Source organism: Hirundo rustica, unplaced genomic scaffold, assembly GCF_015227805.2.
Source record: "Hirundo rustica isolate bHirRus1 unplaced genomic scaffold, bHirRus1.pri.v3 scaffold_294_arrow_ctg1, whole genome shotgun sequence".
Classification (NCBI taxonomy): Eukaryota; Metazoa; Chordata; class Aves; order Passeriformes; family Hirundinidae; genus Hirundo; species Hirundo rustica.
In genome coordinates this window covers 3,553-17,602 of record NW_026690344.1, presented here as the reverse complement: position 1 = coordinate 17,602, position 14,050 = coordinate 3,553, and the positions used below count along the sequence as shown (strand labels likewise).

At 43.4% G+C, this 14,050-nt stretch overlaps 1 protein-coding gene across 1 annotated transcript; it reads right to left on the bottom strand.

The window, feature by feature from the left end:
* Window positions 1-2,915: 2,915 nt before the first annotated feature.
* Window positions 2,916-12,586, bottom strand: LOC120747915 (uncharacterized). The gene is made up of 5 exons (XM_058424387.1): window positions 12,528-12,586; window positions 11,259-11,356; window positions 9,819-10,600; window positions 8,910-9,101; window positions 2,916-2,945 (listed from the first exon to the last, which is right to left on the bottom strand). Exons 1-5 carry the CDS (start codon window positions 12,584-12,586, stop codon window positions 2,916-2,918), a joined length of 1,161 nt encoding a protein of 386 aa, XP_058280370.1.
* Between the last annotated feature and the right edge of the window lie 1,464 nt (window positions 12,587-14,050).

The window sequence follows — 14,050 nt, the reverse complement described above, 5'->3', positions numbered from 1 at the left end:
AGGCATTCAGTAGACTGGTTGCTGTCGGTGACCACTTAAAAAAGCACATCCCACTAATGATGAGACAAATGTTCCTTAAGCTTTTTAAAAACCCCTTTGATGGTCTCTGTATCATGGTGTATCGTAATTAATCTCTTTTTCTCTCTATCTCTAATTTCTTTTAAGATTTAGGTTGGCCTTTATATATTGATGTGATATTACAGGTGCCTGACGAGAAAAACCACATTCTTTAATTCTAACAAAATTGCGAACACAAATTGAATTGAGTCTCATCTCCAATTTGGTTGTCTCTCTTTATGGCGGGGCATGCTGTCCTAAGGCAGACACAGCCTTGTCCTATAGACACAAGTGAAGCTGTCTGCCTGAATGTGTTTCAAAGTGGCAAATGCTTTGGTCTGTGTCTAAACATGTGTCTTTATCACTTTCTATCACATATGTACCTTAATTGTTTCTTTATAGAACAGGGCTCTAGGTTAATGGTTTGCCACTTTCCTCCAATTTCTCATGCCCATATTCTGTGTTTAGGAGACAATACAGTCCCTTCATGGTTTAATCCTAGGGGAATCCTGGGTGAATTAAGTTTCCTGACACATATTACTTTACTAGTTACAGGGTTATAGGTGAAATTGACTAAAGTCCACTAAGACTGAAGTTCTCTTTCTATATTAGAGGCATTGTCCCAGACAATTTTGCAGATTTCAGCAGGGAATGTTCCTTTTCTAATTCCCTTGATAACTGCAGCAGCTACTGATTGCATCTACAGTTGTGCTTGAGTGAACTCTAGAGCCAGCGAGATGTTTTCACTAGCTGTGCCTAGCGCATTAATTATTCCTTCATGATCTCGCTCTTCTGTGTTTTCTCATTCTGGTAACACTTCTAGTCCTGTTCTTAGCAACTTAGCCAGATCCCTCTTATTCTTAAAATTGGAAGGCATACTTTTTAAGGTCAAGTGGTCTAGTCTATAAAGGAGTTCCTGAGAAATGGGGCACATTCTGGCCGAATGTGAGAAGCATTTACTTGTACTCCTATTTTTACTTGTTCTAAAGACTACTTCTGAACCAGCTTCTGAACTCCTGTCTTCTTAATAGCTTATGGCTTAATTTTGGTAACTACAGGAGTTACTTGTTCCTCTACTTCTGGAATAGTTGGTATCTGGGAGATCACAGCCTTTCTTGGCACTGGTGGAGTAATTTTGGTCTGGTTCTTATGGAACTCAGTACATCCCTGAGTGATGTTAAAGTCAATGTCATACCCCCTTATCACACACCCCTCTATTTTGAGTCTAAACTCCAGACATTTACTCAAGCATTTATCACAGCATTCAGGATCTGGATCTGGAGGAGTTTCATGGGTGGATGGTAAGCCTCATGGAACCCATTCTGTACAAATACATACTTACATCCTCAAACATCTCTTCTTTCCTACAAGTTTGCATTTGTGACTTTTAGTATCTTGTTTAAAGCCTTACGAGAGTAAGGATCATAAGCTCTTCCTTGGTACCAGTGTATCTCGGTCACATTATACCTACGTGGTATTGCATTAACTCTTGTTATGGTTCAGGTAATTACTACAATGGTTACAACTTTCTACATAATGTCCATAATAACTATTAGTCCATTCATTTGTTGTTCCGAATGAACTTCAGCTTTAGTTCATTATCGCCTGGTGTGACTTTCTAAATTCCTTCTGGGGCTTTCTTCACTCAGGAGTGATGGATCCAGGCCTTCTGTTCTTTGATCTTGATTGCAGTGAAGGTAGTGAGGAGCACCTGGAATGGTCCTTCCCACTGTGGTTCCAAGGTCTTTTCTGCAAAAGCCTTAACATACAGCTAATCCCCAGGTTGTACAATTATGTACTGGCCCATCTAGTTCTCTGCTTTGAGTTCCAGCCACATATTTCTCAATTTCTCTAAGTTGTTTATTTAGGGCCACCATATATCGAAATAAAGTGTGGTCCCCTGTCTGAGGATATGGTGGCTGGAACTCCAAATCATGGTATTATCTCTTGCAACAGCGCTTTGGTCACCTCTCGGGCCTCAGCTGTCCTGGCAGGAAAGGCTTCTGGCCATCCTGAAAAGGTGTCAGTTAACACCAATAGGTAACGATACCCTCCCTTCCTGGGCAGTCCTGTAAAATCAATTTGCCATTGTTGCCCAGGTCCACAACCTTTCCCAATTTGTCCCACTTTAGGCTTTGGGGTATTTTTAGGGTTAGTTTGGAGGCAAAGACTACACTGATGAGTTACTTGGAGCACTGTGCCCTGCAATTTCCTGGCCATGATTCCTTCTTTCAAATGGTTATACAGGGCATCTATTCCCCAGTGTGTTTTCTCATGTTCCTTCTGTACTAATGACCACAACAAATAGGAGGCTACTACAAGTTTCCCTTCTTCTGTTACAGCTCATCCCTCCTGGGTATAACTTGCCTTTTTGGCTTCAATAGAAACTTTTCCATCTGCAATCAATGCTGCCTCAACAGCCTTATCGGGTACTTCACCTTTTGCTGCTTCTTTTGCCTCTCTGTCCACCAGCACATTCCCTTCTTCCAGTTCAGAGCTCACTTTTTGGTGTGCCTTGATGTGCATTATGGCTACTCTCTCAGGTAGCTGTACGGCATCTAATAGCCTCAGTATCTCTTGTGCGTGTTTAATTCTCTTGCCTTGTGAATTCAGCAGTGCTCTTTCCTTTCAGATGGCTCCGTGAGCATGAACCACCCCGAATGCATACCTTGAGTCCGTGTAGATGTTAATGGTCCAGACTCTATCACCTCCTTGCTTGTGGTAACTGCATACCCAGCATGTCTTCTTCCACTGATGACATACCTGCTTCCATCAGCAAACAGGTCTCAGCATCCTCAAGCGGGGTGTCCTTCAGGTCCTGGCGGCTGGAGTAGGTGGCTTCAATGGTCTCCAGGCACTCATGGATCACTGGTTCTCCCGTACTCCCGCTGCGGAAGGGAGCTGGGTTCACAATGTTAGCTACCACAATTTCAACATCATCTTGTTCAGAAACCTCTGTGGGGAGAGCCAATGTCCCCCTTTTGCCTCAAGGACTGCAGACATCGTGTGAGATACCAGCACAGTCATCTTCTGGCCTAGGGTGAATTTGTGTGCCTCTTGGATGTTTATTGCTACTGCTGCAACTGCTCTGAGGCACCTTGGCCATCCTTTAGCTGCTGTGTCCAGTTGTTTGGAAAGATAGGCCACTGCCCTCTGGTACGGGCCTAAGTTCTGTGCTAATATTCCCAAGGCAATCCCTTGCTCCTTGTGGGAAAACAGGAAAAATGGATTACTCACATCTGGAAGTCCTAGGGCTGGAGCTGACATAAGGGCTTTCTTTAGTTGGTCAAAGGCTTGAGTTGCTTCTTCTGTCCACTGAAGGTCTCTGCTCCCTTCCATGATCAAGGCATACAAAGGTTTAACAAGCAACCCATAGTTATAAATCCACAGTCTGCACCACCCTGTCATGCCTAAAAGGTTCTTAGTTTCTCACTGTCTGAGGTTTCAGGGTCTCGTATATTGCTTCCTTGTGATCCCGCCCCAAAGTCCTTTGTCCAGCACTCACTTTATAACCCAGGTAAATAACTGTTTGCCTCACTATTTGGGCTTTCTTCTGGGATACTCGATACCCCTGCAGGCCTAGAAAGTTTAGGAGGCTTACCGTCCAGTCCACGCATGTCTCCTGGGTCCGGGTGGCTATTAAGAGATCATCCACATACTGGAGTAACTGTCCTTCCCCTGGTGGAGGTTCCCAGGACTCTAAATCCTTGGCAAGCTGCTCCCCAAATATAGTGGGGGAATTCTTGTACCCCTGCGGTAAGACACCATGTGAGCTGAGTTTTTCTCTAGTTTTAGGGCTTTCCTACTCAAATGCAAAATTTTTCTGGCTGGCTTCATGGAGAGGAAGGCAAAAGAAAGCATCCTTTAGATCTAGAACAGTAAACCAAGTTAGTTCAGGTGTTAAACGGGTTAACAAGGTGTAGGGATTGGCAACCACTGGATACAAGTCTTCAGTTACCTTGTTAACAGCCCTTAAATCTTGTACTAATCTGTATGACCCATCAGGTTTCTTTACTGGCAGAATAGGAGTATTAAAATCAGATTGACACTCTCTCAGTAGTCCTAGCTGCAGAAAGTTCTCAATAATTGGGCTAACCCCTTCTATATCTTCTTTCTTTAGGGGGTATTGTTTAACCCTTACTGGCTGTCCTCCCTCTTTAAGCCTGATTTGCACTGGTAGTGCATTCTTTGCTCTTCCTGGTATATTGGAGGCCCATACTCCTGGAAATACTTGATCCATTATTTTCCTAAAATTTTCCTTTTTACTTGCCACTTCAATTTCTTTGGTTATTAGCATTAAGCTTTACAGTTCTACATATTGTTGATCCTTTACCTCCAAACTCATTTCCCCATTTTTGAATATTATTCTTGCTTCCAGCTGCTCTAGCAAATCTCTGCCCAAAAGTGCAGATGGACCATTAGGCATGTATAAAAATCGATGGACGCCCTACTGCTTTCTTAATTTATACTTCAATGGTTTGCAAAAATAAGTTCTTTCAGATTGGTCAGTTGCCCCTTTTACCGTAACATAGTCATTGGTTACAGGTATTAGGGCCTTATTCAACATGGAAAATGTTGCCCCTGTATCTATCAAAAATTTTACTTCTTTTTCTTTGTTCCCCAGTTTGACTATAACCAGAGGGTCCCCTAGGGTAGGGCCCTCCGGTCCCCCTCAGTCCTCCTTTACATGAGCAACTACTTTTTCCTTTTCCTGATCACCTTTTCTGTGTTCATCACCCTTTCTTAATTCTGGGCACTGGTTTTTCCAGTGACCAAATTTCTTGCAAAATGCACATTAATCTTTTCCTAGTCAAGGTGGTCCTTGTTTTGGTGGACCTTGCCCACATTTTCTCTTTTCTTCTTTTTTACTACCGCTACTTATTTCTTTATCCCTTGTTTATATCCTTCTTTCTGGTTACTAAAAACTTTTAATGCTTTATTTAGTACAGTTTTTAAATTCCGGCTGTTTGGACCCCGGATCTTTTGGAGTTTCCACCTGATATCTCCTGTGGATTGTCCTAAAAATAAATTTATTAATTGCTGTGTTCCTTGATCAGATCCAGGATCCAGGGTGGTGTGTGTTGGCGCATTGCGTCTCGCAGGTGATCTAGAAATTCAGAAGGTGTTTGAGAGGGGCCCTGTTTGATAGCATATAACACTGACCAGTTTATGGTTTTGGGGATTGCTCTTTCTAGCCCTTTTAATATCAGTTCTTGGTATCTCTTTAACCGTCCTAACCCCTCATCATTATTAGGATCCCAACCTGGGTCTTGAAAGGGAAATACATCTTTAACATCCTCCTGTGTTGTCCTACAATCATCCTCAGCCAGATCCCCAGACACTTTCAAAACTAATTGCTTCTCAGTTTCTGTTAAGGCATCAAGTAGCAGTTGCAGATCTGCCCAATCAGGTGAATGCTGCTTAATCTTCATTTAAACTTCATTTTCTTAGCAACCCCTATTGGATCACTTTGATAGCCCTTAGCAATCCTTTCCCAAATTTTTAAATCAATTGAGGAAAAGGGAACTTTAATCAGTTTTGTTTCCCCATCAGAGGTTATTGCTTGTCTTAGAGGTGCTTGTATGACCTCTCTGGGTTTTTTTCAGGTCCTTGATGCTATAGGTCCTTGTGAGGGAATCTTAGGACCTGGTGGGAGGGGTTCAGGTTCATCCCACTCACGGTCACTGCTAGGCAGTGGTGGATAAAATTTGGGTGGTTCCTAGTGTTGCCCAACGAAGAGAAACACAAACCACAAAGTAGTTTATGCGGTGCTTTATTCGGGCCCGGGGACCCGGGGACTAGCGTCCCAAATCAGAATCCCACCGACCCTCATTTTCTTACAGGTTTTATACTATTTCTTACAGATTACATCATCAACGTACGTGCTATACATGACATTTCAGTTTAACATTAATCTTCTAATTTCTATAGACTATATCCCGTTCCCACAACACCTGCTTCCCTATCTCTATTTACACAAAGGCTCCCACCATAAATTCTATTCTTCTTTGACCACCGTGAGCACCTAACCGCGACGTCTTGGTCCGTTCCTCATGCTTCGTTTGTCAGCACATTCTTTCCTTGTACTTCTCCTAGCAACATGGCTAATTTCCAACAAGTCCCCCCTCTTGAGCATTCTTCAATTCCGTTGCAAGGATGCTCAATTTCTTAGGTTTGAGTCTCAGCTACACGAGGTTGTATCACTTCTCTTCGGGTAACTGCTTGTATTACCCTTTTGGTGTGAGCCCCTTCTTTCAGAATCATTCCTAAAAGACATCTATATACAATGATCACTACAATTATCACGATTACAAACATTATTACATATTGTATTATAGATGATACCCAACCGGAAACCTGGATCCCTAAGGAGCTCAACAGGGCTCCTACCCAATTATGCTCAGCATCTTTTTGTATCTCCTTTGTTTTGGATTCTATTTGTTCTAATTGATCTATATCTTTTTCTATTTCCTCCGTCACGTTTGGGATGTGCACGCAGCAATGGTCTACTCTGTTTCTTAAGTATCCACAAACCCCATGTTCCTTAAGTAGCAGTAAATCTAATGCCATTCTATTTTGTAATGTCATTCTAGTAGTTGCTTGCAGCTGAAGATTCAAGTCCCTAAAACCTTTTTTAGTTGTAGCTGCAAGCCTCTCCGTCTGTCCTAATAATCGGTACAACATCTCCCTGTTTCTATAAGATGATATAGGGGCAAACAGTGATTCTAACATCCATCTTACTTTTACTCCATCATCAGGTTCATGCCAATCTTCCTGAATCGAAGCATCATCTTCTATCTCCCTTTTCTTTCTGCTTACCAATTCTTTTTCTTGCAGCTTAGAAGTTTTCCAGAATGGGCATAAGGTAGGAACCCCTAATGTGATTTGTGTAACTGCACCATCTATGGGCATGTGCGTAGTCCATAATCCATGTCCCATAACCCAAACTAAATTTCCTGGGCTCCTAACCGTGGTCGTCTTGCAATCCCAGGGCTCCTTTTCTTTCTTTGCAAGGGTGTGATTATATCCTCTACATTCACATCCCCACTGCAACAGCACTCGCACTGGTTCAAGTCCAATTTGCACTGGTGGAGTGTCACAGGTTAGTACCCATGTACAATTCCATAACTCCATCATCTCCACCTTTTTCCTATATTGTTCTTTGAATAATGACTTCTGCCCAAAATCTTGATTCTTTTTCCCTTCCCACATTATGCACCAATTCACTTTCCCTAGGTAACTATAAGTTTCTAACAGACTAGGTCCCCAGATTGTTTTCCACTCCTCCATTGTCATTGTCTCAGTGGTATTCTGACATACTTCTTCTATCTTCTTTCTCTTATTCTGAACTCGGATCTTATCGCATGGCTCGGACACTTTTTCAATCACCAAACAATTTCCGTTAAGCTTGGATCCTCTATCCATCCATAATATCCTGGTATCTGCTGACAATTTTGAATCCTCTATCCATCTATAATATCCTGGTATCTGCTGACAATTTTGAATCCTCTATCCATCCATAATATCCTGGTATTTGCTGACAATTTTGCTTACTAATCTTTCTTCGTAACATACAAACCTCTACCCAGTCTAAAATCTCCTTAGACACTATTTCACAGTTCCAGGTCACATTCGCGGTGGCACTTGGCATCTCCCTTATGGGTATAATTCCCCACGGGATCGGGTCTCCAGCCGCTTGAGGAAGAGGCAGGCAGGCTGTTATTGAAGTTGTATTTTGCATTCTTCCGAAGTCTCGAATTAGTCATACTATTAAATTTTCCTGTCTTTCTATTATTTTTAGGGTTTGATTTCTCTCTGGTACCTGTCTGGTAACTCGTATGTCCCTTACTCTTAACGTTACCTGACTGTGACCCCACCAATTATCTCGGGCTATCCAACACCAATATTCTCCTTCGTCATCCCCTTTCTGTACATTAGTAATTTGCAATGCTATTTCCTTTCTCCCTGCTGTGATTTTATACTTTGAACCCGGCCTAATCCTTGTTTCATGCCACTACCCATACTTAGTGTAATTTTGGGATATTGTACAATTTAAAGCAATATTTTCTCTTTCTACTGCTAAGATTGTTCTTTCAGTTGCTCCTATTCCCTGATCCGGGTTTGTTCTAGCGACCACTTCCCGAAGTCCAAATCCTCCATCTAATCCACACTTAACTATACACAGATAATTTCCTGCCATAGTTGGTGAAGCAAAAGATGTGATATTATACCACCCGACCCCTTTAGATTTTTTTTCTACTCACTACTTCCTTCCTTCAATTGATCCCATTCCATCTCTCTCTCTTTCCACCAGCTAATCCTTATTCTTCTTTTGCAATTATTCTTCAAGGTGTATTGACAACTAATTCTCAATGGCGGGCCCAACCAAATATCCTGGCTTGTTCTCAAGGGTGCTACTATTACTGAACCTGCACTGGTATAGTTTTCATTTATAATTTCTAACTCGAAATCCCCGTAATCAAAACTATCTTTTATCCATACTACACAGGTGTATCTACCTTCTCCAGAAGTGGTGATTTTAGGAATCCTTAAGGTAGTGTTTCCTGATTGCTGATGGTCATCCCAAAGTGTTATTATTCCTTTACTTACGATGTCAAGGCCTTTTCTCCATCTCACATTAATTTCATGGGATCCAGCTTTCTGGTTGTCAGAAAACAAACAGGTTAATTCAACATTTCCACTTTCCGGTACTAAGACTAAAGGGTCTGGTACATGAATTATAACTGCTGAGGCTACTAACTGACAAACAATCAGTATCAAGATGATCAGGGCTTTGTTCGGAATACCATCCGGGTGTACGTTATGGGCTGCACCTCCCATCTCGTCGGTACCTTCTTCACCCTGGTGTAGTGTATCCAGTTATCAATCCCAGCGACCTTGACGGCGGTGTACGTGGTCATCAGCACTTGGCAGGGGCCATTCCATGACTCCTTTAGAGGCTCCACGCTCCAATTTTTCACGTACACATGGTCTCCTGGCGAGATGTCATGAACTGGGTTCTCTAGTGGTAGCGGGTGGTTCCACTGCAAGGCTCCCCGTACAGCTGCAAGAGTCTTATTCAAAGATAACACATAATTTAATAATACCTGGTCTCCTGTCAAATGGGGGTCCCCCTGATAGGTTGCAGCATGATAAGCTTTACCATACAATACTTCATACGGACTGACTCCTATCCTCTCCCTGGGTTTTATTCGGATGCGCAATAATGCTATTGGTAGAGCTTGGGGCCACTGAACTTTGGCTTCCTGGCAAATCTTTTTTAACTGATTTTTCAATGTTTGATTCATCCTTTCTACCTGGCCACTAGACTGCGGTCTCCACGGAGTGTGTAAATCTCATCTAATACCTAACGCCTTGGCTACACCTTGAATGATTCCTGCCACAAAATGCGGTCCCCTATCTGATGACATTCCTAACGGGATTCTAAACCGGGGGATTATCTCTTTCAAAAGGGTTTTAACCACTTCCTTTGCCTGATTCGTGCGACAGGGAAATGCCTCCGGCCATCCTGAAAAGGTACATACATACACTAAAAGGTATTTATTACCTTGGGCTTTAGGCAGCTCTGAAAAGTCTATTTGCCAGTAGTCTCCGGGCTGTGGGCCTACCTTTAACCCTCTCATCTGAACCTGTTTTCGCACTAGGGGATTATTTTTCACACAAGTGGGACAGGTTGCATTAACCCGCTTTGCCATTGTTAACATCTGATTAGAGATTACCTCATTCTTTAAAAATTTTACCAAGGCCTCCGCTCCCCAGTGGCACTTGTAATGTTCAGTCTCCAAGATTGCTCGCATTATCTTCGCAGGTACTACCACCTGCCCGGTTGCTGTTACATACCACCCTTTGTCATTCTTCTGAGCTTTCACCAGGTGGGCCAACTTCACGTCATCTGGTAGGTATGGAGGCTCATCTTTCATGTAGGAATCCGCCGGATTTCCCTTAGCTGGAATAAGAGCTGATTGAATCTTTATTTCCTTCGCCACTCTTTTAGCCGTTTTATCTGCCAATCGATTACCTTGGTATATCTTTCCATCTTCTTTTCGGTGTCCTGGCACATGCATTACTGCTACTGCCTCGGGTTCTCTTACAGCCTCTAACAGGAGTAGGATCTCGTCCCTATGTTTTATTGTTGACCCTTGAGACGTTAACAATCCCCGCTCTTTCCACAGAGCTCCATGTACATGCACCACCCCAAAGGCATATTTTGAATCAGTCCAAACATTGACCCTCTTTCCTTTGCTCAGTTCGAGGGCTCGAGTTAAGGCTCTAATTTCTGCTTTTTGAGCCGAGGTTCCAGGGGGAAGAGCCTTTGCTTCTATTACTTGAAGAGTTGTGACTACCGCATAACCCGCATACCTGGTGCCGTTCTCGACAAAGCTGGACCCGTCGGTGAACAACTCCCAGTCTGGGCTATCGATCGGTGCATCCTTCAAATCTTCTCTGCTTGCATAAACCTGCTCAATTATCTCCACACAGTCATGGACCAGTTCCCCTTCCTCTCGGTCCGACCTGAGGAATTCTGCTGGGTTTAAATGGGGTGTTATTTTCAGTTCTATATCATCTTGTTCCCGCAGCAACGCCTGATATTGCAACAGACGGCTGGATGAGAGCCAGTGACCTCCTTTTTGCTCTAAGACTGCAATTACCATATGGGGCACATATACTTCCAGCTTCCTTCCCAAAGTTAGCTTCCTTGCTTCTTGTATTAGCAGCACCGTTGCCGCTACCGCTCGCAGGCATCCTGGCCAGCCGGAGCGAACTGTGTCCAATTGTTTAGAGAAATACCCCACAGGCCGCTTCCATGGCCCTATTTTCTGTGTTAGTACCCCTAATGCCAACCTGTGTCTTTCAGTAACATACAGCTGGAAATCTTTGCTCAAATCTGGCAATCCCAGCGCAGGGGCTTCCTTTAAGGCCTGCTTTAGTTCTAGGAAGGCTTTTTCTTGTGCACGTCCCCAAGTCCAGTGCGCTTCTTTGAGGGCCTCATATAGGGGCCGTGCCAGCAGTCTAAAGTTCAGAATCCACAGCCGACACCACCCCACCATTCCAAGAAAGGATCGGAGTTCCTGATGGTTTCGGGGGACGGGTATGGCGCAGATAGCCGCTATGCGGTTAGTCCCCAATTTCCGCACCCCCTTAGAGATTTCACACCCCAAATAGACAACCTCTGTTCTTACCAGCTGTGCTTTGTCTCGCGAAACTCGATATCCTCCTTGTCCCAGCATGTTCAGAAGGCTTATGGTTAATTGGGAGCAGATGTCTCGTTCCGTAGCTGCTAGGAAAATATCATCCACATATTGGAGAACCACATAGAACATGCTTGGTACTGTTACCTGGGTTGTCTTCCACTCTTCTAGTTCCCGAGCTAGTTGGTTTCCAAAAATGGTAGGGGAGTTCTTGAATCCCTGTGGTAGTCGGCTCCAAGTCAGCTGCCTTTTTCGTCCTGTGTCCGGATTTTCCCATTCGAATGCAAAATATTTCCTACTTCCAAGTGCCAGTGGGATGCAGAAAAAGGCATCTTTTAAATCAATCACGGTAAACCATTCAAATTTCTCTGATACAGATGTCAACAAGGTATAAGGATTAGCAACTACGGGATGAATATCTTTGGTTATCTCATTTATTGCTCTTAAATCCTGCACTAACCTATACTTTCCATTAGGCTTTTTAACTGGAAAAATAGGAGTATTATATTCAGACTCACACTCCTGCAAAATGCCTAAATTTAGGTATTGATCAATAATTGGGGCTACCTCTCGCCTGACTTCAGGTTTGATTGCATACTGCTTCAGTCGTACCGGTTCTTTCCCCTCTTTTAGTTCTACTACTACTGGCTGTGCTGCTTTTGACTTTCCGGGGGTCCCAGTTTCCCATACCCAGGGAACTACAGCTTGCTCAATTTCTTCTGTAATGGGTTGGGGCTCTACCTCCTTAATAATGAACATTTTACCAATATTTTCTTCCGGAATTTCTAACTTGACCCTACCTCCTTCAAAAATAATTCTGGCCTGTAACATCGACAATAAGTCTCGTCCTATCAATGATTCAGGGCTATTTGGCATGTACAAAAATTGATGATCAAATTCCTTTCCCCCAAACTTTATATCTACTGGCCGAAGAAATGCCCTTTCTTCAATTTTTCCAGTAACCCCTACTACTTGTATCTTTGTGTCACTTAATGACCCTACCTGTGTATTAATTGCAGAATATGTGGCACCTGTATCTATTCTAAATTCTAACGGTTCTCCCTCTACTTCCATGATAACCTTGAGATCTCGGTCTAGTCAGCTCTGATTCTGATATTCCCCCATTACCAGCGCCTGGGCGACCTCTGCCATCGAATTCCCAAACTGCCTCGGAATTCCAATCCCACTATTCAACGGGCACTCATTTTTCCAATGTCCTTTATTTTTACAAAGGGCGCATTGGTCATATCCCAATCTCACCTGGCCCCCGCCACGACCTCTACCAAATCCTCCTCTGCCTCGAGCACGCCCCCTCCCATTACCTCTCCCCACGGCTTGCTGGAGTACTGCCAGCATGCTAGCTTGTTGCTTCCTGACCGATTCCTTTTCCCGATTGTTATAGACCTTCCAGGCAACTTCCAACAATTTTTCTAAATTACGGGTATCCTCACCTTCCAGCTTCTGCAATTTCTTTCTAATATCCTCCTGGGACTGCCCCATAAAGATTAATGCCAATTGTAACCTTCCCGCCTCCCCCTCTACTTCCAGACTAGTATACCGTCTCGCAGTTTCCTTCAATCGTTCTAAGAAAGCAGAAGGGGATTCATTCTTTTCTTGTTTCACTGAATAAAGTTTGGACCAATTTACTGTCTTTGGAATGCCTGTTCTAACTCCTTCAATTAACAATTCCTGGTATTCCTTCAATGCTTGGTGTCCCCGTGCTGTATTGGGGTCCCATTCAGGGTCTTCCCTTGGTACTAATTCATTCAGAGTTCCATCCGCCACCCGCAACCTTATCATTTCTCTCGCCTTTTCCGTCATAGCCCGCAACACCATTTCCTTTTCAGTAGAGTCCATCAAGGTATCTAATAAAACCTGTAAATCATTCCAATCAGGGTTCTGAGTTTTTATTACCATTTTTACTACCCTGGCAGTACGGTCGGGATCCTCCCTATAAGATCCTGCAGATTGCTTCCAAATCATCAGGTCATTCGGGGAAAACGGAACTTTCACCATTACTCGATCTCCCTGGGGTCCCACCGCCTCTCTCAGCGGGGCCATTACGTGTGTTCCCCCCTCCCGGCCCCCTTTCTTAGAGACTAGGTGACCCCTTGTTCGTTTAGATATCGGGGTATGCCGTTTACTCTTGCCATCCCCTTTTTCCTTTGTTTCCCCACCCTCTGCTCCCTCTTCTTCCGAAGCGGTTTCAGGTGGGGGAGCACTAGGGGAGACCAGTAGGGATACATCCTCCTCAGGGTCCTTATATTTAACTAGATAGTCCGCCTTTTGATCCCGATTCTCGCAACCCCGACACTTCTCATTTGCCACAGTTAGAACCATTATTCCACATTCCTTCTGCCAATCAGTTCTCCGTCCCAAGTAATAAAACAGATCTAAATATGGTATTTCTTCCTATTTACCATTATCCTGTAAATAATGCATCATTGGAGTAATAATATCATGATTCAGCGTCCTATTCCTAGGCCACTGCATTCCCGCGGTGTCATATTGCGGCCAAACATGATTACAAAAATCAATCAACTTATCTTTAGCTAATTCTTGACTAAAATTCCCTTCTTTCCATTTCCTTATTAAACAACCTAGTGGTGAGTCCTCCGGGATTTCAATCCCTGCCGAGGATGTTTTAAACCCTTTAAATGGCATTTTTTTTTTTTTTTTTTTTTTTTTTTTACCCTTCTTTTAAGGCCTTTACCACTTTATATCCTTTACCACCTTATATCCTGCTAGCAGGTATTGATCTTACTCAACTTTCGTCGAGATTT

Coding starts and splice junctions, on each gene's coding strand:
- LOC120747915 (XM_058424387.1), bottom strand. CDS start 12,586: ATGGGAGGGGGCGTGCTCGAGGCAGAGGAGGATTTGGTAGAGGTCGTG. Junction 11,357..12,527: donor GAGGTCGTGGCGGGGGCCAG/GTGAGATTGGGA, acceptor ATATTTTCCTAG/CAGCTACGGAACGAGACATC. Junction 9,102..9,818: donor ACTGGGGAGCGGAGGCCTTG/GTAAAATTTTTA, acceptor GGAGCCTTGCAG/TGGAACCACCCGCTACCACT.